Below are 24301 nucleotides of genomic sequence, written 5' to 3'. Positions count from 1 at the left end.
AGAAGCGCTGGATTTGGACCATTCCCATAAATGACAAATAGACAAAAGATTCGGCCTCTTCTTCTTTGTGAGATTTTGCGACAACATTAGCTGTGTGAGTTTGGGACGAGCGCACTGGCCGAGAGCTGCCGTGGCTGCCCGCGGCCCGGAGGGTTTGGTTAGGAAGTCAAGCCCACCGGACACGGGCAGCCACTGCAACTATAGCAACCAACACATTAGAGAGCAATGGGGACCAGGCTGGTGGCCGCAGGAAGGTCGCTGGGTACCTACATCACAAGCCTCATCGATGCTCTTTCATCAACAAGAGAGGCTCAACCTGCCGGCCTCCACCGCTGTCCCTGCCCTCTGCTGTGTCGGTGGACGCCTGACCTTCCCAGCGCTGCCAGGGGGGAGCAGCCCGGAGTGTTGGGTAACACTCAGAGGCAGAGAGAGGACACACAGTACCACTGTCGGGGGTCTTCAAGTAGACACACACTGTCATTCTAGGAAACACACATAGCAACATATGCATAGCACCTTTTCTCAGGAGAAGTGAAATAACTAGCCTACAGAGTGAGTGTAGCCAACACACACATGCTCTGTTAAAATATTACATTCCAGCAATACTGTACGTAGAGCCATAAAGCCAAAATTCATTCTCCAAGAGAGAACTGTAAATGTTTGAGTGAAGAAACAAAGCCATAGTATGTGTAGGTTGTTTTTGTAGAGCGAGCCGTGTGCATGATTCAGTTATATGATAATAATTATTGCTACTGCCATCTTACAAGCTGGTGGGATGATCACAAGACCATCTGCTGTCACTGGGCTTGCATAGAGTTGCACCCCATAACACACACACACACACACAGAAGTGGTAAAACCTCATCAAGGTTACGTTGATTTATAGGAACAACAATCACAGTTACACGTCAATGGACATACAAGTTGATGAAGCGCCACAGCAAAGTATGACGCTGCTCTCTCTCTGTCTCTGAGACGGTCGGTGTGCGAATGTCTCTGCCCCCCTAGCCCAGTGCATCCCCCCTCCTCACCCCCACCCCCCCTACACACCCCCACTGGGTCCTCCTTCGGGAGGGGTCCCTGGCTGGAGACCGAGGATTCAAAATGTAAATGAAGTACGTGTTAACCCTACCCACGCCATGTGGATCGTATAGTGGAGAGTAGTACTGTGGTTTAAAAAAAAAAAAGAAAAGAAAAAAAACTTTCTTTGAAGTGTTCTGTTGCTTCTTGTTTGTCCTCTATTTTAATTTCCTCAGTTGTTGTTCTCCGTGACCTTTTAACAGTTTACCGTTTTTAAAGTTCACCGTCCTCCGTGTGGGACTGTTCTGTTCTCAACACCTAATATTGTTCCCACACACTAGACCTTGTGCCTGTTCGCATCTCGGCGTGCATATCCACTGGAACCAGGACTAAAGAAACAAGACATCATCTAAAGCAGTGGTGGCTAACATAGTGTCACAAATTAAATTGGAGTTGTCACCAGATGGTTGTCAGAATAAGAAAGAAGAAAACATAGGTCTGCTACACAAAGTTATTATATATTTAATATTTTTAGTTTTACCTTCTGGAGTCCATGCACCAGCTTTATAAATCCTTTTAAATGTTGATATCTATATATACCACCTTCCCGCTATGTGTATAACACTTTAGTTTCTGTCTGTGTGGTTCTAATCAGAGGCTGGTTTGCAGGATGGGAGTTGCATGGTGGCATAGCAATTGTCTTCTTTTGCAATTGTCTGGAGTGGTCGTGTGTGTGTGTGAGAAGACAGCTGCACTCTATGCGTAATTCTAACAAAATCATACGGCATACAGAGCACCGGCAGTTAAGTTTAAAATATGTTTGCATCTTGAAACCAGTTGGTCGTTAATAGGAACCTATGAAGGACTCACAAACTCATTAAACTCATTGACGTGTGCAATATGTCATGAGGAGCATTGCTTCATTTTTAAGGGTCGTACTGTAAAGAGTTGGCAACCACCATCTAAAGCACATATAACACTGCAAGCTTAGGGTTTTGGGAAATAATTTTCCCAGGTATGATAGAACCTCAAACTCTTAAAACTTTTGCCAAATAAATCCTGCAAACTCCATTTTTGTCCCTTGTGAGGGATGATGAAACCACGGCTTCTGTGTCAGGATGAATAACTCAACAGCTGTTAAAGATTCATGAGGCCGAATGAGAATAGATGAACAAATTGGCCTGGTTTTCCAACACCGCTCATTAACAATGTCAGTGGCCATTTCTGTGTTGAGAACAGGACGTCGCCTTCACGGACGTCTCCTCTCCCTGCGCCGACCCCCTTTGTGTTTCCATTCCCTGGTATTCCTCGGTGAAAACTAGGTTTAGAAGACAGTGAGAATGTCTAGTGATTGTAGATGGCGTTATTGTGCAAACATCAATCACAACTGTAAGCGTAGATGAGGGCGTGTTTTGTTTTATTATTATCTTCTCCTTCTCCTCCCCCTCTCTCCCCCTTCCTCCTCCCCTCTTCCCTTTCCCTGTCTTCTTAACATTTCCAACCCTCGTTGTCCCTGTTCACAGTATTAGGCTGGATTATGGTTGTGCGGTAGTAGACACGTGTTCCGTGTGGTCGGTGAGTCCGTGTTGTCGTGTTATGATTTGTTGCTCCCTGTGATGCCATCGAACACGGAGCATTGATCGTATCAGTGGAGACAAAAGATGAAAGGGGTGACCCAGGTTCCCTAAAAAAAAAAAAAGAAGAAAAAAACCAGACATTGATTCCCATTTCACGCCCTACTCATTCCTGGAAAAAAAAGCACTTCTGGAACTTTCCCGCTCTGCACAGCGCCGCTCTGGGATCTTTCTCTGGATATGAAAACCCACAGACTGTGCTGTATGTGTTTTCTCTGATGATATATTGTCACACTTTAACTTACAAATGTAGAAAATGGGGTTGGATTGTTTTAATACTGTGACTATGAGCCTACACTCACTTTCTGCCTACTATGGTTCACTGAGTCATTTTGTCAAGGAAGCAGCTCATTCACTGAAAACAGACATCTTCAAGTTGTTCAGGGTTTGGATTTATTCAAAGGCCTTGAAAGCTAGAGGAAGCTTTTAAAACATATATCTTCCCCCCCCCCCCCCCCCCCCCCCCCACCTCTTTAATCTTCTGCCAGATATCCATTGTCAAAGACTTTAGAAATACATGAAACATTTGAATTGATAGACACTTTGCCAAACAAATGTGCCAGTACACACACCATTGCCTCAGTCCGCCTGACAGATTCTCTGTGCTGCAGATACCGGTGGAGCTGGAGCTTGATTCATTTCCTCCGCTGTAACACTTGAGAAAGTAGGCTGAGCGATCCCCTCCTCCCTCCTCCGGTTCGCCCTTGCCTCGGGTTGATGTACTGTAGTCTAGACGCCCCAGTTACATCAGCAGCAACCTATTAGGATACCTTCCACTGGGTAACTCGTCAAAGACCCGGACACAATAAGACGAACCCTTAGACACCAATAGTCATGGCTTAATTATGAGCTAAACCTGAATTTTTTCAGTTTTTTTTATTGTTTCTCAATAAGAGGACCAGTCTTAGCTGTTCTCTCACTATTTGACTAACAAGGCTGCATTTCTTTATGCATTTCCTTGGTTTCATCTTGTTTCTGACACATCTCCTGCTCCAGATCCTACAGCTGCTGTTTCGATTGGATTATATCTGAGTTGAATTATCAGAGCTGAGAGGAGCCGTAATGGGATGACGAAGAAGTGAGCTCGACTGATTGGGTGATTACTGGGCTTATTAATCTCATTTCCATAACAGACCTCTCATGACAGTGTGCCATGCAAATGCTGGAGGCTGAATTCACGCTGGTATTTTAACATTTTTACATATCTGTTAGATAGAAATATTACATATGGTAGTTTCCTCCAATTGGACAAAGAGATGGTAATACAAAGCTGTCATTGTTATCTGACATGCAGGTTTAATTGGGCATGTCGCAGAGCATTGCTGAAGGATTGTTTAAAAGCTCCTTGAGCTGACAACTGCTTCATCTTAACCTTGACCAGACAACTGCAACTGCCCCACTTTCTATATGGCAATACTGACCCCAGGTGGTCAATGTGAGTAACAGCAACACAATGGGACCATGACGCTGACGTACCAGTGTTATTGTCTGTGATGGGAAAATAAATCAAGCTCTTGGGTCTCATACAGTGAAACACTAAAGAGAGCACATTGACTGTTAGATTCATATGTCAGTGCTTCGCTGATTTTTCTTCCAGCCACAGCGGGACTTCCTCTCCGCTCTTGGGTGTCCGGAGCGATGTTTGCTCTCAGCTACCTGTGAGGGAGTTATGAGGAGAGGCCTCCATCTGATCGGAACAGTTCTGACCTGGTTTGCTGAGACTCAGTCTGTAGATTAGACAAATACTTTCTGACGAATAATTTCTAACAAATAATCACAAAACATGATAAAATGTCACAGCACCATTCTTTCTCTATGGCTGAGAGCTGAACAGTAATCAGTCTCACTTTCAATCCCTTTCTTTCTTTTGGTTTTAGCAGGTTTAATCTATGCATGCCTTTTGTATACAGTGATTGGTCTTCCCAAACTCTCAGCTACGCTTGTACGGAGAGCTATGGGTGCCATTGTTGCTGGCCATGGGACTGGTTGAAACAGATTTACTGCGAGAGCAGGTGGGACCATTAAAGTGTTTTTAATCTGGTAATCACCTGCACGTGCATTCACAGATATTTAAAAGAAGTCTGCATCTTACAAAAGAAGCATTTGTTTACTTGGGATGATTGTACTTTTTCACATATCTACTCACACACAGAGGATGTGTTTAGCTGGAGATAAAACGATTGATATTCCAAGCAGGATGGTGGGACTGATCAATGCTGTATGGGTATTGGATAATTAATGGCATACTTCCATTGATCTGTCTTGAACCTTGCCACTCTCCCAGAATCCCTCTGAAGTAGGAGGAGGCGTGCAGAGCTCTAACAGACCTGGTTGGCACTCATTCCTAGGTTTCCACATTACCTTTTAAGATGATTTTCCTCTTTTAAGAACGAGATGGTGCCAGATTTAGACTTTTTTTTTTTTTCCAGGTCTGAGTCAATGTAACGCTCTCTTACCTCTCCCACTCTTCAGAGGAAGCTGTCACGATGATCTAGCTCTGTATTTGTTGGAGCCCTCTAACAGAAAATATAGTAAGTTATTAGTAAAGTTCTCAAATTGGCTAACTTATTTTTCTCCTCTCTCTCTCTCTCTTTCTCTCTCTCTCTCTCTCTGTCTTTTCTCTCTGTCTCTCTTTCAACTTGGCGCCGACCTCGTTAAACATTTTTCCTCGATCACTCTTAGTTTTTGTGCTAATGCATATTTGTAGCCTGTTGACACGGTCATTACTGACCCCTGAAACCTAGGAATGGGTGCTGAGCGCTCCAATGTAATGCAGAGCTAGCATTAAGACAAGTTGTTCAGCTTGACAGATTGAGTGGACTGATCAACCATTAAAAGCATATATGATGGCTCATAATAGAGGCTGTTACACAGTGAGTACCAAATTCCTCTCTGGTCGCAAGAACATCCGACCGTACCAGAATTATAACATTTAGATTTTGCAACGCGATGTGTGGATCCTTGGGTGTAAAGAACAGAAACTGTACATATTAGATATATTAGCCATACCATGTCATCAAATCTGTAGACCTCTTTGCCATGTCTGACAGAGGAAAATGACTGTTGAACTGTAAATAGTGTAGTTATAGTAATATAGGAATTAACTGCTGCTTCTTTTCTCCAGGGATCACCCATGTTTTGCTCAGTCCCATGGCTGCTTGGTCTCAAAGGGAAATATGAGACAATAATGTACTTGTCTATAAAACACATATTAGTTCTTTTTTTATTTCAATATATGTTTTATATACTGTCTGTCTTGTAAATGAACTCCTTTCATCATAAAAGCATGATGTGACTCTGTCAAAAGTGTCCTGTGTGTCTCTTCTCGTTACTGTGCTGTTTGGTGTATTCTCTCTCAATGCAAAGCACAAAGGAAATGGAGGACAAGCTGAAAGCTGGAAAACATTTACATAAACTGCAGGTGGTGGTGAAACAGCTCCAAAATATCTTGGAAAACAAAAATGGAAGAATTAAATCTTAGGAAAAACATCTTGATGTCTCTTTGAGATGTAGCTTTTCAAAGTGGCAGTTTGATTGACTTCCAGCGTCTCATGTGTATTGTATAATTTCTTGTCAGTATAAAATGGTAAAGTATGCTGATATCTTTGTTTACTAACTGCCAAAACAGTATGACAATTAGTATACAGTAATGGCTTTGGGACAGAAGACTATAAAACTACTCATAGCTCTGTTCTGTTCAGGTGTCCCGGTAAGTCACAGCGTGACGGTGATTGCACAATACCAGGATCCTCAAACTGAATGGAATTCAACCATCATTCAATTCATTTTTACATCCGTGCTTTTCCTGCTGAGACATGCAGAGATTAGTAGTATTTCCTCACCAGAACAGCTCTCCTTGCTGTGTGGAAAAAGGCTTTGAAACAAGCTTTCAGTTATGAAAACTCAAAGTATTCTTCTGTAATATTAATACGTTATGACTAAATTAGCACGATCAAATGTAAAGCTCAGGAAAAAAATTGCCTTGTGAAGTAATTATTATATTTTACTGAAAAGTTAACTGACTAAATATAATGTAAAAAAAATCTAAATTAATTCAAAAGAAATATATATATATGGATTGATTTTGATCCACAGACGTGATGTTAGGTACATCAGTGTTTCTAAAATCCTGGCCATGGTCCTCATGCTGTACATTTCCTGGGCTTGATTGTCCACATATTTTGATTTAACACCACCAGATGGCAACAGAGCTCCACAGTCAGAAACCATCACACAGAAAGGAAGTAAGTCAGCCAATCGCTTGTTTCTTTATTTGTTTTAGTCAAAACACACAATTTAACCATACTGGTTTTCACTTGGTGCATTATTTGTCCCAGTTATTACTTGAGTCCACAGGCTGGAGGCAGACCAACGTGACTGTGTTACTGGGAGGTGAAGATCAGAAGAAAGGCTCTCGTGTGTGTGTGCAGGCATTTGATCAACATCTTCGATTACACGTCCACTTAACGAGTCAGATCCCCCCCCCCCCCCCCCCCCCCCCCACAACCACCTACACCTACACCTCCATCGTGGCCGGGGGAGGGTCCCGGGTGCCTCAGCCCCCACAGTAAAGGTCACTCTGCAGAGGTTAAAGGTGACCACACACACACACACACACACACACACACTGAGAGCCATCCTTCCTCCTCCCCTCCCATTTCTCCTGTCCAGTCATTTTCTCTGCCCTCCTCCATCACTCTCTTTCTCTCTCTCCTTCTTCTTCTTTTTTGTCTCTGCTCTATTTGAAATTGATTGTCTTCTACCATCACAAAGACACTTGGTTCTGATTGATTGGTAAGGGAAGAGGGAGAGAACATCGACACTGGGTCTTCAACAACTCTGAGCTCTGTCAGAAGGAAAAAGCAAATGACGCCATTTTGAAGCACTGAAGGAAACCTGCATTTCAGCTGTCTGTTTGTTTATGTTTCTACTAAAGCAGACAAACACACTGGCTGGTCGAATTTAGATTAAATACGGATGAGCGGAAACACAGGAACAAAACAGAGAAACTCACTCTCACCTGTGTGACGAGACCACAAAGGGCGGATACAGACGGTGTGGAGACTATTTCCACACAAAGGGAAGGGTTACAACAGGAGGACAGACGCACAGCGATGAAGCTGATACACGTACAAATACACACTTCTTTTTTAACAAGTACATAAATAGCACATAAAAGACACAGAGCTAAAAAAAAAAAAGAATGTACCTGGAAACTAAGCTCAGTTGTTTTTTTCCCTGTTTCTCCCCCTCTTCATTCATCCTGCAGTTTATATACACATATATAGTATCCATGCATAAAAGAATCGCTCATCCCAACCATAATGACAGAGGTGCTTTGGTTGGTTCTCTTTTTTTAATATGGGAATTACTTTTACACACTTCAGAAACAATCAAACACAAAATAAGCCAAAAAGTGATGCAAAACAGAAATTAGTGCGTCTTTTATGTGTCATTTTCACGTTGATCTTGAACAATTTTCTCCATTCCTTCATTTATATTCATAATCATTCATCACTGATTTCTTTGTCCTCTTCTGCTACATCATCATATATATTATGTCCTTTCCTATCTGATCAAGTATTCATACTCCTCCTTTCAATGTTTCTCCTAACTCCAAAAAGGAAAACGTGCAAACCTACAAACAATAAATTAACCAACTCAAAAAGATGTCAAACTATAAGACGGCTTATACTGCACACACTCCTTCAAACAAATCTTTTAAAAACAAACAATCATTTTTGCTGTGACTTTAATGCCACTCCCATAGCTAAACATTGTCATTATTGTTTCACTACATTAACCTTTACAATAAAGATTTGAGGTATATCAAGATGAATTGTCTACACATGCCTGCCTTGTTGTGATGCTACCCTGGACGGAGGGACCAGTAAAGAGGGTTTGGATGGGTGGGGGTCACTGGCGGGCTTCATGTGTCTTTTGGAGCTGTTAGGTCTCATCATTTCTGTACTGATTGAGCATCGGTTGGTTAATACAAAGGTTAAGGTTTTAGATGCGAGCCAATGAGAGACTGGGGTTAGAGGACTTTGTAAACAATCGGAGACACACACACACACATACACTCGAGTTACAAATTACACAAAAATATCTCTGGTGGGAGTGTGTGTGCATGTGTGTATCGTGGAGAGGACTCTGTGAGATGACATCGTCTCACCAGCATGTAAAAACGTATTAAAAAAACAAAACGGTGGCGGTAACCAATATATTTCCTTCCTTGTGGGAAAAATTAGAAACAAAAGTGTGTTTTCATGTCATGAGGACCCGCTCCTGTGTTGCTCCCCCTTCGCCCAGTGTGTGCCCCCCTTCACCCTAAACACTGTGTGTGTGTGTGTGTGTGTGTGTGTGTGTGTGTGTGTGTGTGTGTGTGTGTGTGTGTGTGTGTGTGTGCAGAGCAGTCCAACCCCTGGTTGAAGGAAAAAGGCACTCAACTCTTCCCACATAACAAACACCTCTGTGTATTTGCCATGCAGCACGACTGCTCTGCGGAAGTGTGTGTGTGCACTAAGAAGCACATCTGCATGTGTGTATAGTGTTTGCATGTGTGCGCACGTCCCAGGTCCAGTGTGAACACGGCAGGCTTGAAGTATCTTTGGTATTGATGGCTGTGTCACAGTCCACTCTATTCTGTGAGGTAGCCACACACACACATTCAACTGTTTCCATCACTGACTCTCTGGGTCTGAGCTTCAAATATCTGCACTGAAACGCGACAGTTTTTCCCCTCTGGACTCTATGAGACGTCTTAAGTGAGACCTCCTCCAACAGGGAATCTGTTTTAGTGCACGACCAGAACCCAAAGTGTGGAGGAATGTCACTTAAATGTTTCCGATGATGGGCCTCTGATGCTCCCACTGCACCCTTCTTCCTCCCGTCTGCGTCTCCTCTCTAATATGATTATCTCCCGCTAGAAGATGCTACACAACAAGTGGCTTTGCCCACCCAAAAACATGAAACAAATTTAAAAAGACACAGAGAAATGAGGCGGTTCTCACGGTAACCCAAAAACAGCATTACCAGAGGAATGCAGTGACTGTCCAGTTCAAAGGGCTGATAGTTCAGAGATCAAGGATCAGGGGCCTTCACTCACACAAGTATTCACAAATATGCACAGTTAGTCATTTGTGGTATTCCTTCCTCGTCTGTGTATAAGATCAGTCCATGTTGATTCTTCTTTTTTTCATCTTTAAGTTTTTTACATTTTGTCGACAAGGTGCTTCTTTACATAAAGTTTTAGCACAACATAGCACAATAGTCACGAAAGAGAAACCATGTGTCTATGGTACTATTATTACCCGCATCAGTAGTTAAGGAGGGAGAAATGAAAAAAAGACACAACAGGGGGAGTAGCAAGAGAGTATAGATAAATAGAGAATAGATAAGACAGAGAGAGAAAGAGAAAGAGAGATGAAATGAAACACTATTTACAGTCATTGTGTTTCTTGTCGATCACATCAATGTTTTTCTGAGGTATGGAACGTGCCCGTGTAGTGCTCGCAGTGTGACGGTTGTAATGACGCAGGCCAGACGGGGCGCATGGCGACGGAGCGGACTGCACCTGTTCTCTGATTATCATAAAGAGGCAAACATCATTGGCACTCAGGATCCTATATTGTGACATTTGACCTCTGCGTTTGGCCACTAGAACAGAGCAGAGCCCACCCCCCCACTCCCTCCCTACACTCGGGCACGACACTTTTTAAACGGGTGTCAACCCTGTTTGATTGTTCTCCTTTGGTAACCTGAAAATAACCTCTCAAGTGACTACACGGTGTATGGACGTGGAGCCGTACAACGAGACATTCTTAAGAAACAAACATTCAAATGTGTATCAACGGGTTTGTGAGTATAATCATGTTTCGTCCGTTTGTTTGGTGTTTGCAGGGCTACACGTCTGCTTATATGGAGTTTTTTGGTATCTTTATCCTAATATAAATCTGCACTGCAGGCTAAAGTGTGTTGCTGTCAGCCTGTAAGAGACATGGGGCTGTTAACACATGCTCAGAACATGTTCAGATGTGGATTCAATGGACAGCAGGTGGCACTGTTACCCTGACATGGAGTAGGCCGAACCACTGCAGAGGAATTACACCCCAGGAGCAACACGCAGCCTGAGAGCATTACGCACACGCGCACCTGCAGTGATGCAGAGACGGTATGTGGTTCATGGGTCAAAGGACCTGTCGGGAGCGTTTCACACACACTTGACACACAAACGCGCCTCTCAATCAGCCTCAGTAACTGAAACGAGGATCGGTTGATCACGGCCCAGCAGAAGACCCGACGCGTGGCTGCTCGAGGTTTCCTGCCCTTACAGCTATCCGCTCCCTGTCATGAGTGATTATTTGGTGTGTTTACATCCTCACAACCAGCAGAGGTTCCTAAAGCAAAACCTTCCCTTTTCAAGGCTTTAACACAGACCCACATAGAGTTTAGTGTAGATTGATTTTCTTTGGTTTATAGGCGGGTTCACTAAGAGCCATGTGCGGTTGTTTGAGGGCAACTATCTCAAAGCTGCTGGATCTTTGGTTTGAAGAAGAAGAAAAAACACAATTTGAAATGCATGTTAACCCCCATGAGTAACATTCAGATTAAAAGAAAACACATGGATCGTAGAGAAGATCTGATTCATCTGCTCAAGTCATGAGCACTCTGAGCAGATGAATCAGATGATCGGTCTGAAGCTACACACCCTGCAGCCCTCCGTCCTCCATGTATCTGTTCAACCATCCGTCCTGCCACCATCAGGCTGTAGAGAAAGTGGCGGCAGAGGAGGTACCGGGTTGGATCGGTGAGTTGTTGTTGTTGTTGCTGCTGTTTCCGTGAGGAGTGTGCACGTGGCCGTGCACCCCGTGAGTGTGCTCCTCCGTGTCCCAGCGGTCCGTACAGCGGCGGCGTGCGTTCATGAAGAAGTTAGAGACGGTGGAGAGCTCCAGGCCCAGCTGCTGGGAGATGGTGATCTGCATCTCCTTGGAGGGGCGGCGGTTCTCTCTGAAGATGGCTACCAAGGTGCGACGCTGCAGGTCGGTGAAGACCAGTCGCTGCTTCTTTGGCACCTGGTTGCGATCCCGTCCTCGGTCCTCCTCCTTGCGTTTACATGCTGGAGAGGGGAAGGGAAGGGACCGAGGAAAGGAGGGAACAAAAGGAAGGAGTTTCATTTCCATCAAAATACTCGAACTAGTCCTTTACATTTACTGATTACAAAACACATACTTGTGTGGAAACGAACAAATAATGCAACATATGGCTACAATATGAGGTGGGATGCCTTAGACACCTAATTATGACTTAAAAGGAAATGCTGAATAATTGTATTCAGCATAATTAACACATAGCAAAATAACATGTAACATGGGGAGGGTAACAGGAGGGTAAGCTGGCCACAAAAGAGAGAATGGAAAAGTGGAAAAGGCAGAAAGGAAAGCAATGAGTCAGTGAGTCGCCGCTTGTGAGGGAAAAAGACCAATTAAAACTGATTTTCATATTCTGTAAACTGTGATATCCTTCCAACTGGAGTACCGGACCACCCTTGGGATCTTTTAGTGGCCATTACTGTAGCTTTTGCAAGTTTCAGCCTTTAAACTGTTGTATATGTTATATTATTGCTAATTGCCAAAGTACACTAAGAGTTTTTAGATTGATTTATTACCTTCAAGCAGTCTTTGCTTTCCTTTTATTTCATTGTGGAATGACAATCCAGTTGAGGATATCTGAGTCTTGCTTGACAGCTAAGTTGTCTTAATGTTCTTGTCGAAGTCAATCAGTAGTCTACTTTCAAACATTTTGAAAACGCAGTTGTTAAACAGTATTATTATTTTTGCACAGAGGGAACTACGAACATGTATGCTTGTTTATATTTATATTGTGAATGTATACTTTCCAGCAGCTGAGTATCAACTTCCAGATGTCCAACTATCCATGCTGGACAAGGATATAGTGTTTTTTTTAATGCTCCCTGCTAACATCTGCTGTAGAACGTAAATTAAAATATATAAAGTAAATAATATTTTTTTAAACAAATATTAATGAGACTTAATTGTTCATCGGAATGGATTCCCTATGTGAAGCATTTCAAATCTCTACCAGTTGATTTTTTAAAGTGCAGTGAAATCAGCTGGAAGCAGCGGCCGCCTGGAGGATAGGAAATCAATCTAAAAACTACAGAAGGCTTGGAAATGATCATCAGTAATTTAAAGTGGGTTGTACAGTGAGTGTACCACATGCAAAACACCATTGGGTCCTATAAAGTTTAGGCTACAGTGGTTAAATGTGGGACGAGTTCATTTGTTATGTGGGAACATGTGGTTTCATTTTATTCTCTTGGTCTTATGATACAGTTATCTAAAGAAAAAAGAGGTTATATTACATAAATAGCCTGGTTTACATTGTGGGCCTGTGTCTCGTTGAAACTGGAGGAGCGTGATGTGAAATGCTGACAAAGAAGCGGAGTGCCGTGCCTGGATGCACCGTCAGTAGACCCGGCTGTGTAGCTGTGGAGACTGAAGGGAGTCTGTTCTGTTCTGTTGCCCTAAAAAGCTGCAATGATCGATTTTCCGCGGTTTTCTCCTGAACACGTGGTCCAGTAATCAGGGCTCCCTTCCCCACCCGATCGATCCCCATCGATCCGCGAGACCGAGGTGTGTGTTTGTGTGTGTGCGTGTGTGTTGCGCGTACCCTGCCTCGCATTGGGGAGCGCGCTTTGTGTGACAGACAGATGGAGAAGAAATTGTTTATCTGTGGAAGAACAAAGGAGATGTGGCGGAAAAGAGGCAGTCATCCAGTCCGAGAGAGGACAATGGAATGTCCCTCATAATAGGCTACGTCACTTATATATATTTTTAATAAAAGTGTGTTGGCGTGCACGAGATGTGGTCTGCAGGCTTGCGTGAAAGAAAGAAACAAAGTGAGGAATTATAGTCATCCCAGACTTGGGGTGTTTGTGCACGTGTGGGAGAGGAAGGGAGAAAAATAGGAAAGGGTGAGGGTATAAAAGGAGGCAGTGAGGGGGAGAAAGGCTGGCTGCAGTGTGGAGGTGATGTATGCAAATGATTGATGACTTTACAGCAGGTTTAGACAACAGCAGTAAACAGATTTGACTGGGGGGGGGGGATCAATATGAATGTGCACATGTGTATGCATGCCTGTGTGTGAGCGTGCATGTTTGAATTGCCATTGTTCAGGCTTTGTTACTGCAAGCAAAGCATAATTAAGATGTTTTCCTGAGCAGTAGATGTTTGTCCCCACATTAGAGCCTCCACTGATACCTCCTGGACTTCTTCAACTGTTTCCTTCTTGTTGTTTTTCTCAATTGTTTTAATTTGCCCTCAGATTGATAGCCCCCATATTGATTGATCCTCACTTCAGAACCATTCCATGGAACGTTTATTCAATTGGTTCAGGCCCAGCCATGCCAGAATCTCCTCGCGGCTCTCTAAGTGCTGTCTCAAACCAAACTCAATACTCCCTAATGTAATGACTGAATGCTAGTGCTAATATAGTGATAATTTAATATGTAATGCCTGTTTTCGAACAACTTGTGCTACCGGCCATTTTACAATGCCAACACCACTCTGGTTCTCCTCCATCAGCTGAAATGCAACTGTGCAACTCTGAGGCTTGCAGAGCGACACATCCTAAACCAAGTGAAACCAAGGAGCTATAACACGAGGCCTGGGCCTGTTCAATACATATTTCAGATAATCAATAGATCCATTTCAAATGAGACCCCTAAACATCCCCTTCCACGGCAATGGATAGGACCACAGGGAAGGTAAAGAGGGAGCTGCTCATTAAAACCACCTCTCTTGAGACGAGAACCTCAGCGTTGTAGGCTATCTTTAGTTGCCTCATTACCAAATGGGCTTTTCTGAAGAGACAAGTGGTGACGCTCAGCAGTCTCAAGTGGCACTCGCTTGTGTCGTCTCTTTCATATGTCCTGGTGTCAATGATGCTAAAAGTACTTTGCTTAATCTCAACCTCTTGCTGATCCAAAGATTAAATCACCTTTAAGATCTGCTCCACTTATCACTTAAGTGGCTGCTGTTACTTTGCCTTCCACTGTCCACTGTCTATAAGACTGTGCACTATTGGAGATGGGAAGAGCAGTGGACAATGGTTGACTTTTGTTGGTTAGCCTTTGTTACAGTACATGTGATAGCGCGGGTGACAGCTACAGCTAAGAGTGGACTATAGCTCACAAAAAACACTGGATTGGACAACAATCTATCATATTCTGTCTATTTCTTTAAAGATCCCCTTCCAGACGTGTTTTTAAGACATAAAAAAATACTGTGGCAGATATGTTCAATCCACAATAAAAGTACAAAATGACATCCGCTCCTTCACAGCAAAACCCAGAATCTATGAACATGCATAATTGTTTTCATTTCAAAGGTTTAATTACCAGACACAAGTTGTCTTCACTGAAAAGTCCATTCTAACTTTAGGCAGACTGGAGGCTTCAAGTGTCCACGACACACTTGTATAAATTGCATATTGACCCACGATTGGCTCAGGTGAACACAGACAAACTTTCCCCCTTCAGCAGATGAAGGAGAAAAGTGTCGAACTCTGCACATGCATCATTCTGCACAGTGAAGCTCAAGTGCACAAGACATTTTTGAGTGAAGGGGGGGACTAGATGTCCTCCTTCATCAGACAGTCATTATCAAACACATTAGATCACACGTGTTACTGAATAACACTGACTTCAGACTCCTAACAACAGGACTCTCTGTGAAGTCACTCTGCCTGCTGTGTTTTTAAAATGTTAAATGTGCAGGAGCAACATGAGATTAGATGGCAGCTTAAAAAGAGATGAAAACCAATAAGTGGGTGTGAGTCACATTTAAAAGGCCATCTATCTATCTACAGCCTGGGACGTGGTGAAATGACAAAGCAGGTTTGATATCTGGGTAATCCTCAAAAGGCAGAGAACCACTAATATAAATAAAAATCAATTAGAGCATAGCTGGTGCATTATGTTATGTTTCTCTACTTACAAACATTGTGTGCGTGTGTATGTGTGTGTGTGTGTGTGTGTGTGTGTGTGTGTGTGTGTGTGTGTGTGTGTGTGTGTGTGTGTGTGTGTGTGTGTGGGCAGATGGGGCATGAGGGGGGCAGACGGTGAACTAACCGCACCGTGCTGCTGCTAGTCGACGCCTGGACGGACGGATGAGATCGGGCTTTGTGTCCGCTGAGACGGGCCCTCTCCCGCCCTGGACGGACTACTGCAGGCGAGAAACAGTTTGGCGTCAATCACTCTCTGTCACACCTCTCAGATGTACGGTTATTGATTGTATTGATCATATTATAGGCCTATTCATTGCTGGGAAAGTAAAACGCCATCAACCCCACCGGCATTAACACGCACAGCAGCGGGGAAACCAAACCAACCCGTCCTTAAAGAAAAAATACTCTCAATTGATTAGGATTGGCGTATTTGAAAGCTTTCGTTTATTTGTCAATGTAAAGCTTGTGTTGTCCTGTTGAGACAAGAGATCGGCCGCTTTACAACCTACCAGATATTGGCTTGTAGTCTATAAACCGTGTTTAATGCCTCTCCCTGTTCCCCTAACCAAGCGGTTTACTTTATTTAGCTTCTTCAAAACGTCTCAGAATAAATTGCCCGATTGAATCCAGAGAGCACAGCTTCTGTCAAACATTTGCTGCTTATTAAGAAAATAAAACGAGTTCGCGATGCCAATGAGAAAAAAACGAGCCACTGAGGGAAAAGTTAAGAGAAATGTCTGCGGCGTTGAGAAATATAGAAGAACATAAACGTTTATTAGACGGTTGTTACATGTTATATTAGTGATGATGCTTTCAGTGAAGCCACACACACGGTCTCTTTAACTGTTTTAATTGTCCGGAATTTTTTTTTTATTTAATACATTTTATTATGAGCATGTGTTTTACCGTTTAAGCTTTTATTTGATCAGAACCGGAACGGTCTTTTGCCTGAAATACCATACGTGCGACCTGCTATTGTCTAAATGACTATTAATAGTGTGAGAAGTTGTAGACTATAATGAAAACCTTTTTTTTTTTTCACTAAACAACATTGTTAGACAGTTAATCTTTTTTTTTTAAACGGGTATCATCGTACTGAAGTTGAACTGAGGACTAACTTAATAGTAACAATTCAGTCTGTGTCAGTTTCTACTGCCGGACATTTGAATAAATGATAATGTCTAAATGGGAAAATATGTAACTGGAACTATAAGGTCTCGCTAGAACGATTCTCTGCTCAGATTTACCTCATTTATAAACACACACACACACACACTCTCTCTCTCACAGCTACAGAGAGTATAATGTTGAAACACGTTTCTGTATGATTAATTTACTTAAGTAAATAAAGTTGATGTTGAAAAGTTTAAAGACGAATTGAATCCTGACTAATCAGAATAATCAGCTCCTTTAACACCAATCTGCTGCTGTGTGAGATTATGAGGCCTTTTCCAAACTGGCACGAGGCAATTAGTGAAGGTTTACCAAAGTAAGACTGTGCTCCAAATGACTAAATTACTACAAATGAAGAGCTTGGATATGGAGATGCATGAACAGACGTGTTGTTTGACTGCTTATATGTGTGTCATTATTATTTATTCATATTTATCACGAGACCTTTATACTCAATAGCAGGCAAAGTGGAGGGATGTAATCATGATGATATGCAGGGCTTCAACATTTAGTTTAAAAATTGATGTCTCACATTCATTTTTTAACAAGTGTTGCAGCACTGCATCCTAGCACGATCATATAGTTTGGTGAAGTTAAAAAAAATGAGACATGATTGATCATAATGGGGGTTTGGTCATAACTGCCACTAATATCTATGTCGTGAAAGGTCATTTCAAATATAGTTTTGTAATTTGCATTTCTACATTATACTGTGCTATATTTGAATGTTTTCCCATGTCCACACACATTCACTCTCATTTATACGGAGTGTGAAAATATTTGACTCCAGTGTGCCAACGTGAGTTCTGTCTGTTACAGAGAGAGAGAGATGACCAGGGAGCAGACATGTAATAAGGGTGGAAGGCAACTGATCTTGCTCTGCTGATGCTTGTACAGAAAAGAGAAAGAAGGGGGAGGAAGGAGGAAGGCAGCGAGCGAGGGGGAGAGAGAGAGAGAAAATGAGAGAGCCGAAGAGAGCAGAGGAGAGGAAATCAATACCGATTCAGAGTGAGTCAGATAAGCCTGAACAATGTATAGTGCAGACACACTCTATAAACCAGTCACACACACACACACATGTGGAAGCACTCACACAGACACACACGCGCTTGCACACACACACACACACACACACACACACTGGGTGAAATGTGCTTGCATGCCTCCATAAAGGCGCATTACAAACCCCATAAAGCATTGCAACCTTTAAAATCAAATGACATCACAACCTTGGATTGCTTTGAGGATTCGCTGACATGAGCAGAAAGCACTCATTACTACGACTCGATGGGCAACTGGACGCTCTGATGCTCTTTGTCTACTGTAATATGCTCTTAAGCTCTGAACCTTTTATGTTTGTGTTCAAATACCAGCCTCCCTGCCCTCATTTCACTGCAAATATTGCAGTTGTTTTGTTTCCAATTGTCAGAGAGGCTTCGTTTTCCAGCCTCATAAATGTGATTTTTCTTCTTTTTTTTTCAGCACTGGCAGTCTACACCATGCTTGTTGATGTCAGATCAGTGCTGTCGGTATTTCGCAGGATGTTTTGGGGTGTAAACAGAATACTTCAAAACCACTTACATGCTCTGTGCCGTGGTGTTTAGGGTGTGTGGTCCTCAGCTGTTAACCACAGATTTTACTTTGCTTACCTAAGATGCGGTTACAAGCTCTAACACCACCGCTCTCTGCTTCTCTCTTTCTTCCCCTCTCCCCTTCGTCTCCCTTATACTTATCAATTATTAAGGTTGGTATTGATCCTTTCACTATCCTGCCTCTATCTGGCTGTTCACACAAAGACCAAACCTGCCTACCCTCACTCAATCAATGGCATCTCCCTGCTCTTTTTCCACATGTCAGTTTTGCTTTTCTCGCTTTTGCTCTTAAGTCGGGCTGAATGAAGTTTTGTACATCCAATTTAGTCCATTCGGATTCTTCCGAAATATGAGAAACAACAGGCTGATATTAATCTTTCATGCCACAAGCAAGTTTGATGGGCATTCAAAGATGGGTCTGGTGAGAGAGCAGAGACAGTGGAAAATGGCTCTGTGCATTGTTGGACTTTATGAAACAGCTCTCATTCATCCTCGTTCTCCAGGCAATGATTTTTGTTTTGTTTTGTTTTGTTCTGTGGCGCCGATCTCCTGAAGCCAAACAACCTGCCTGCCTGTTGCCACGTTAACCAGTGAAAGATTAGTGATATTATTGCCATATGCTGCAGAGAGAGAGAGAGAGAGAGAGAGAGAGAGAGAGAGAGAGAGAAAGCACCAGAGAGTGGGAGAGGAGGGGGTTGGAAAGGGGAAACGGCCTTATTGATCTCCTATGTGCAAAGCCAGGCAAACATGGAGAGGACAGAGCTACACTATTAATGACACTCACAGCCTCAGCTACTAATCCTCATCTATCCATCTATCTATCCATCTATCCATCTATCCATCTCACCGTCTCACATTAAAACCCCTCTGATTCAACGTTTTACAACATAAAAACCGGGCTACTAAGAGTGAATACTTTTTTATAGGCACCCTATTTATCACTTATGTAAAGCCACTGCAGGGATTCCGCTGAATCTAATGTTGTTGTCCATAAACTGTGATGGATTACAAGGAAAAGAGGGATATCAACGGTATAACTGTGATTCATTTTACTCTGATAAGGACACTACTCTTCTGAGTTATGATCACATGGTGCTATTCACAGGCAAAACAGGGCAGAATTCTCATTAATTGTATCACCCTTTGTGTTATTCAAGATCAGAAACTCTGTATGTTCTTCTCTGTACTGGTCCCTGTTAGCACTTCCCATCCAAGCTGCAATCAATATTTCATCAGAGCAGTTTTACCTTTTGGTTTCCTTGAAATAGATCTGGGGATCATAAATGGGCAGCGTTGGAGCGTTGGAGCCATGTTTTTAACGTTTTTTAATTTATTTTTTACATCTATTATTAAAGTAATTGTGTCCTGTATGATCAGTGTTTTACAGGTTGTTTAATCCAATGAAAATCACGATGACAGCCTTGGAAAAAGCGTCTGTCCTGCATCACACCAGCGATCATACCTGTCTATGTTCTAAATTTAGAGCTTTTACTAGCCGGAGAGACCGTGCGGTTATTGCGTCTTTCAGCTCCGATACGAGTATTGATCTGTGTGCCACATTTAAAAAGGAGAGTGGGAACTGGCGTATTGATCAGGCAACCTGGGGTCACCCCGCTTCTCCCGCGCAACTGGTTGGCTCATGTAACCCCACCACCGCTGTGTGTTAATAGTCGGACAGAGAGAGGGAGAAAAAAAAGGCGTCGTGGGAGGGCAACTATTTCGAGGTTTATTGTGAATCAATGGCGATTTGCTATGTGCCGATCAAAAATATAGGCCTGCAAATTTAGTCAACAACAGCCAGCGTGGACGCAAATGTTCACGCCCATTAAACCATTAAAGTATTTGTTTTATACAGCTATACATTCACTACAACTTGACTTTTCTTTTTCTATGTACAATTTATATTTGTTTCAGGTATCTTTTATGAAATAAAGATTTAATTTTAGTGGTGAAGCTGCTGTGCCTCTGCGCGCTCTGTTTTAATCGGTTGAACTGTCCGTGGTGCTGAATCTTTCAGGCCTCCGCAAGTTCAGTGTGCCTGATAACAGCCTGGTTTGGGGAAAAAACAACGGAAGGTGGCCGGCCTGTTACTCTAAGATGGATCAGTTTTATTGTGAAATAATAATACTGAAGGGACAGAAACCCATCTTACCGGCCAGCCGGAGAGCAGACATCCGTTGAAACTCGGGCTCCTGCAGCCACTTCCACATCCTCCTGAAGGTCTCCCGGCCTGACTTGAGCTTACTCCAGGGTTTGGGGTTCCGTAGCAGGTCTGAGAGGGTTCCCTGCGACCGGCTCAAGATCCTCTGGGCGAATATGGCCTGAGGGATGGAGTACCGCTTTAACTCAGCCGTTATCCGCTGAGCAACTTCCTTTGTGTTGATTTCTTCCCCCTGCATGCCTGATCCCGCCTGCCCGGCTCCGTGACCGTGCCTCTCTCGGTCCCCCAGCATCACTGCGCCGTTCGCCTGTGAGTGGAGGTGACTGTGCGGGTGGTGGTGCATGCCGTTGAGGTTGGAGATCATACCGTGGCCGTGGCCCCCTAAACTCCTAGCCAGGTGCTCCTGGTCACTCCGGGACAGCATAGAGGCGTGGGACTCGAACCCTGACACCGGAGAGAGCATCTTGCCGTCAGTGGAGAGGTGTGCGCTCGGACCGTAGGCTGACAGCGGCTGCTGGGAGTTGTGCAAAGAACCCAGCCCGCTGGACAGCGGGGAGAGCGAGCTGTGGCCCATGCCGGACACGGACATCTCTTTGGGGTAGTGACTATACAGATTGCCCATGGAGGCGAGCCCCCGGTGGTCGTCCCGCATCAGCGTGAAGCTGCCGCTGACGTTCCCGGCGGAGAGTCGTTGGTGGGCGGCAGCATGGTGGTGTGAGTGCGGGTGGTGGAACTTATCCGAGACGGTGGATATCGGAGGTAGATGCTGCAGAGGGGTCAGTGTGGTGTACGTGTTGCTAAGGCTCATCCCGGTATCGCACATGCTGATGGACGGGTGCAGGTGTCCGGACAGCGCTGACGGATCTGTCCGGTAGTCCCCGCTGGAGCCCTCCAGGAGTGAGGCCATGCCGGAGACCATGGCTGACCGCGCACCGGGACCATGTGAGACCAGATTCCGGGGAGCGGAGCTGGGAGACGGCGACGGCCGTGCGTGCAGAGAGCTCATGAGGTCTCCCGCATGGGAGTGCGAGGAGACGCTGTGGAGGTTCTCCATGGTGAGCTCCATAGCTGAAAGGATACGCGTTCCCCCTGTCCCACCCTCCCCACCCTCTCCCCCTGTCTCTACCTCTCGCTCCTGTCTCTCACGCTCGCTCAGAGACGCGCTCCCTAGCCCTCCTGGAGAGATAAAATGACCAAACCGTTTGAATGCCAATCCATTGATCAAAACTCTCCGATCAATTCGGTGTGGTGCAGATAAGTTCTGATGTTCCGAGGGAGGTACAGAACCGAGCGTCTCCGCGGCGCCGTAGCGCTTTATGCATTCATGTGGATGGGAGCTCTCCGGGGCTATATCTCATCTCTGGTCCAACAGCGCTTCCACTAAGAGCAGGCTGAGCCGCGTGTCAGAGAGATGGGAGCGCGCCTCTGTGTATTTAAAATGCGGGGCGGGTACGAGCAGAGTTCTTTTTAATAGTCTTCCTCACTGCGATGAAAACACGTCCGGTGAAATCACAGCGTCTCACAACGGATAACTCACAAATATCAACTATTATGGATATCATTTAGTTTTGACAAGTTGTAAATATGTAAAATAGCAACTGACGTTTGTGCATGGGCGTGTGCGCACATGTAGCCCGCGTGTACCTGTACACACATGACAATCAGACAGGTGATGGCCTGACGTGAATATGCGTAAAATACAGTCAGTATCAGTTTCCAGATACAGGAGTTCCTTACAGATAAACTTTGTTTTCCCACGGACTGTATGGTTTTGCATTTATGCGCTTAGTGATAAACCTGATCGAAGTATTGATTGACAGAGATTAATGACGTGGCGCAGGCCGGTAAGAGGGGGGTTGGGAGGGGGTGAAGGAGGTCACAAAGTGAGTTAGGATCCCAACGCTGCAGACCAATGAGAGAACAGCCCGCTGGTTTGGTTTATGCGAAGTTCAGCAAGGCCGGAGATGAAGTTCGGTGTTTGCTTTTATCTGCTTTGAACAATTCTTTCCATAAATAATATTGTGTCAACTATATTTTTCATATGACACACCCAAAAAAAAACATAGCCCAAAGGAAAGTGGACTTCAGCCTTACAGGGCAAGATGTTTTAAATTATATATAATTCATATTATAGATAAAACCCATAACCATAAAGAAATAGACTTGTAATATATGTGATGTTAAATCAATCGTTTGGATCACTAATAATGTAGTAGTGTAATGTAAAAAATACCTTTTAAACAATACTATTTAAGGTATTATTATTGTTATTAGTGTTATAATAATAATAATAATAATAATAATAAAAATAATATCAGCCTATGTTTCTTGTATTGTATTGTGTATTAAATATGAGTTTTCATTTATTTATTTTACAGTCAGATCTTCAGTGTGTTAGCTGTCTATAAGCTCTACTGTTCGGGGAGCAGATGTGCATCGTGCTCTCTGCCGGGATTGATGCATGTTGGGTCCATCCGCTTCTTCAGCCACGGCTGACATGCAGGTGCTGACTGTTTTATCCGAGTCTCCGTGTGTGTGTCTATGTGTGTGTTTACATGTGTGTATTAAGGACATTTAAGAAGTAGTTGTGACAATTTGTTGTGTTAAATAGTCTCTTTTTCTTTTTAAATTGTATAGATTTTTTAAAAATAGTTCTCAGGGATTTAGTTTGCTGCACGGGAAAAATTAAGAAATTACATCGAAAAGAAAGATATTTAAAGTTATTTTCTTTCGCATTATTGACTTTGTTCATTAACGATTAACAGAACAGAATATTCACAGAAAGAAAGGCAGCCTGCCTTTAATTCAACCGTGACAATTGTCAGCCAAAGTAGCTAAATAAAGCTAAAATAGCTTTTTAGAAAAGGAGGTTTTACAACTTAGTCAATACTTAGAATTAATTTAAACAAGGCAATTAAACAATGGTCCTTGCCATTGGATGTTGAACTCTGCCCCAAAAGGCACCAAAGGATTTTTTCGATCTTTTTAAAAGCCTGAAATAAACCTAAATATAATTTTCAATATGAGGTTTCTTATTTTTTTAGAATTAAAACACACACACTCACACACACACACACACACACACACACACACACACACACACACACACACTTTCTGTGAGCATATGTAATTTTCTGAGCGACGGGCCTCCTATCCTTCATGCCAAAATAAACTTTAAAGATAAAGACTGAGCCGAAGCTTATTAATTACACTTTTCTGCTTTTATTTGCCAGATTTTAATCGCGAATTCATCGGGTCACCTTCTTTTTTTAAACCAAGCATAACCTGTAAATGAAACCGGAAAAGTCCATCCAACTGTTATTCCTGGATATCATAAAGCTCGATGGTTAGGCTGTTTCCCCTAAAGTTCAGAAATTGATCGCCGCGTTCAATATATTGATCATCGATCACTTCAATCTCGCTCGGCGTTGTTTCCTAAACACAGAGGCATTTCTGTGAGATCGTTTCAGTGTTTAGGCGTTGACCTGTAGCACATGAATGATTAGCAGCAGATATTTGTTGAATAAAAAAAAAAACGGTGTTGTTTTATTATCTTATTGAGCAAAAGGCCATTAAAAACGTGTGCTTCCTCCTCCTTTCAATAAGGTTATAGATATCCGCGTGGGCCTGTATTTCAGCTTCTTCCCAGGCAAGAAGTTATTTCAATGATGACAATGAAAACAAAACATTCT

General features: G+C 43.3%; 1 protein-coding gene across 1 annotated transcript; it reads right to left on the bottom strand.

Annotated features, from left to right (window-relative positions):
- Positions 1–11416: 11416 nt before the first annotated feature.
- On the bottom strand, positions 11417–21675 carry onecut3b (one cut homeobox 3b). The gene is made up of 2 exons (XM_076098303.1): positions 20601–21675; positions 11417–11772 (listed from the first exon to the last, which is right to left on the bottom strand). The coding sequence occupies exons 1-2, from the start codon at positions 21673–21675 to the stop codon at positions 11417–11419; spliced, it is 1431 nt and encodes a 476-aa protein (XP_075954418.1).
- Positions 21676–24301: the final 2626 nt, after the last annotated feature.

Source organism: Anarhichas minor, unplaced genomic scaffold (assembly GCF_050575085.1).
Source record: "Anarhichas minor isolate MPS153535 unplaced genomic scaffold, ASM5057508v1 ptg000024l, whole genome shotgun sequence".
NCBI lineage: Eukaryota > Metazoa > Chordata > Actinopteri > Perciformes > Anarhichadidae > Anarhichas > Anarhichas minor.
The sequence above is the reverse complement of the archived record's forward strand: the minus strand, read 5'-3'. Positions and strand labels throughout refer to the sequence as shown.

Coding starts and splice junctions, on each gene's coding strand:
- onecut3b (XM_076098303.1), bottom strand. CDS start 21,675: ATGGAGCTCACCATGGAGAACCTCCACAGCGTCTCCTCGCACTCCCAT. Junction 11,773..20,600: donor GTCTGCTCTCCGGCTGGCCG/GTAAGATGGGTT, acceptor TCCCCTCTCCAG/CATGTAAACGCAAGGAGGAG.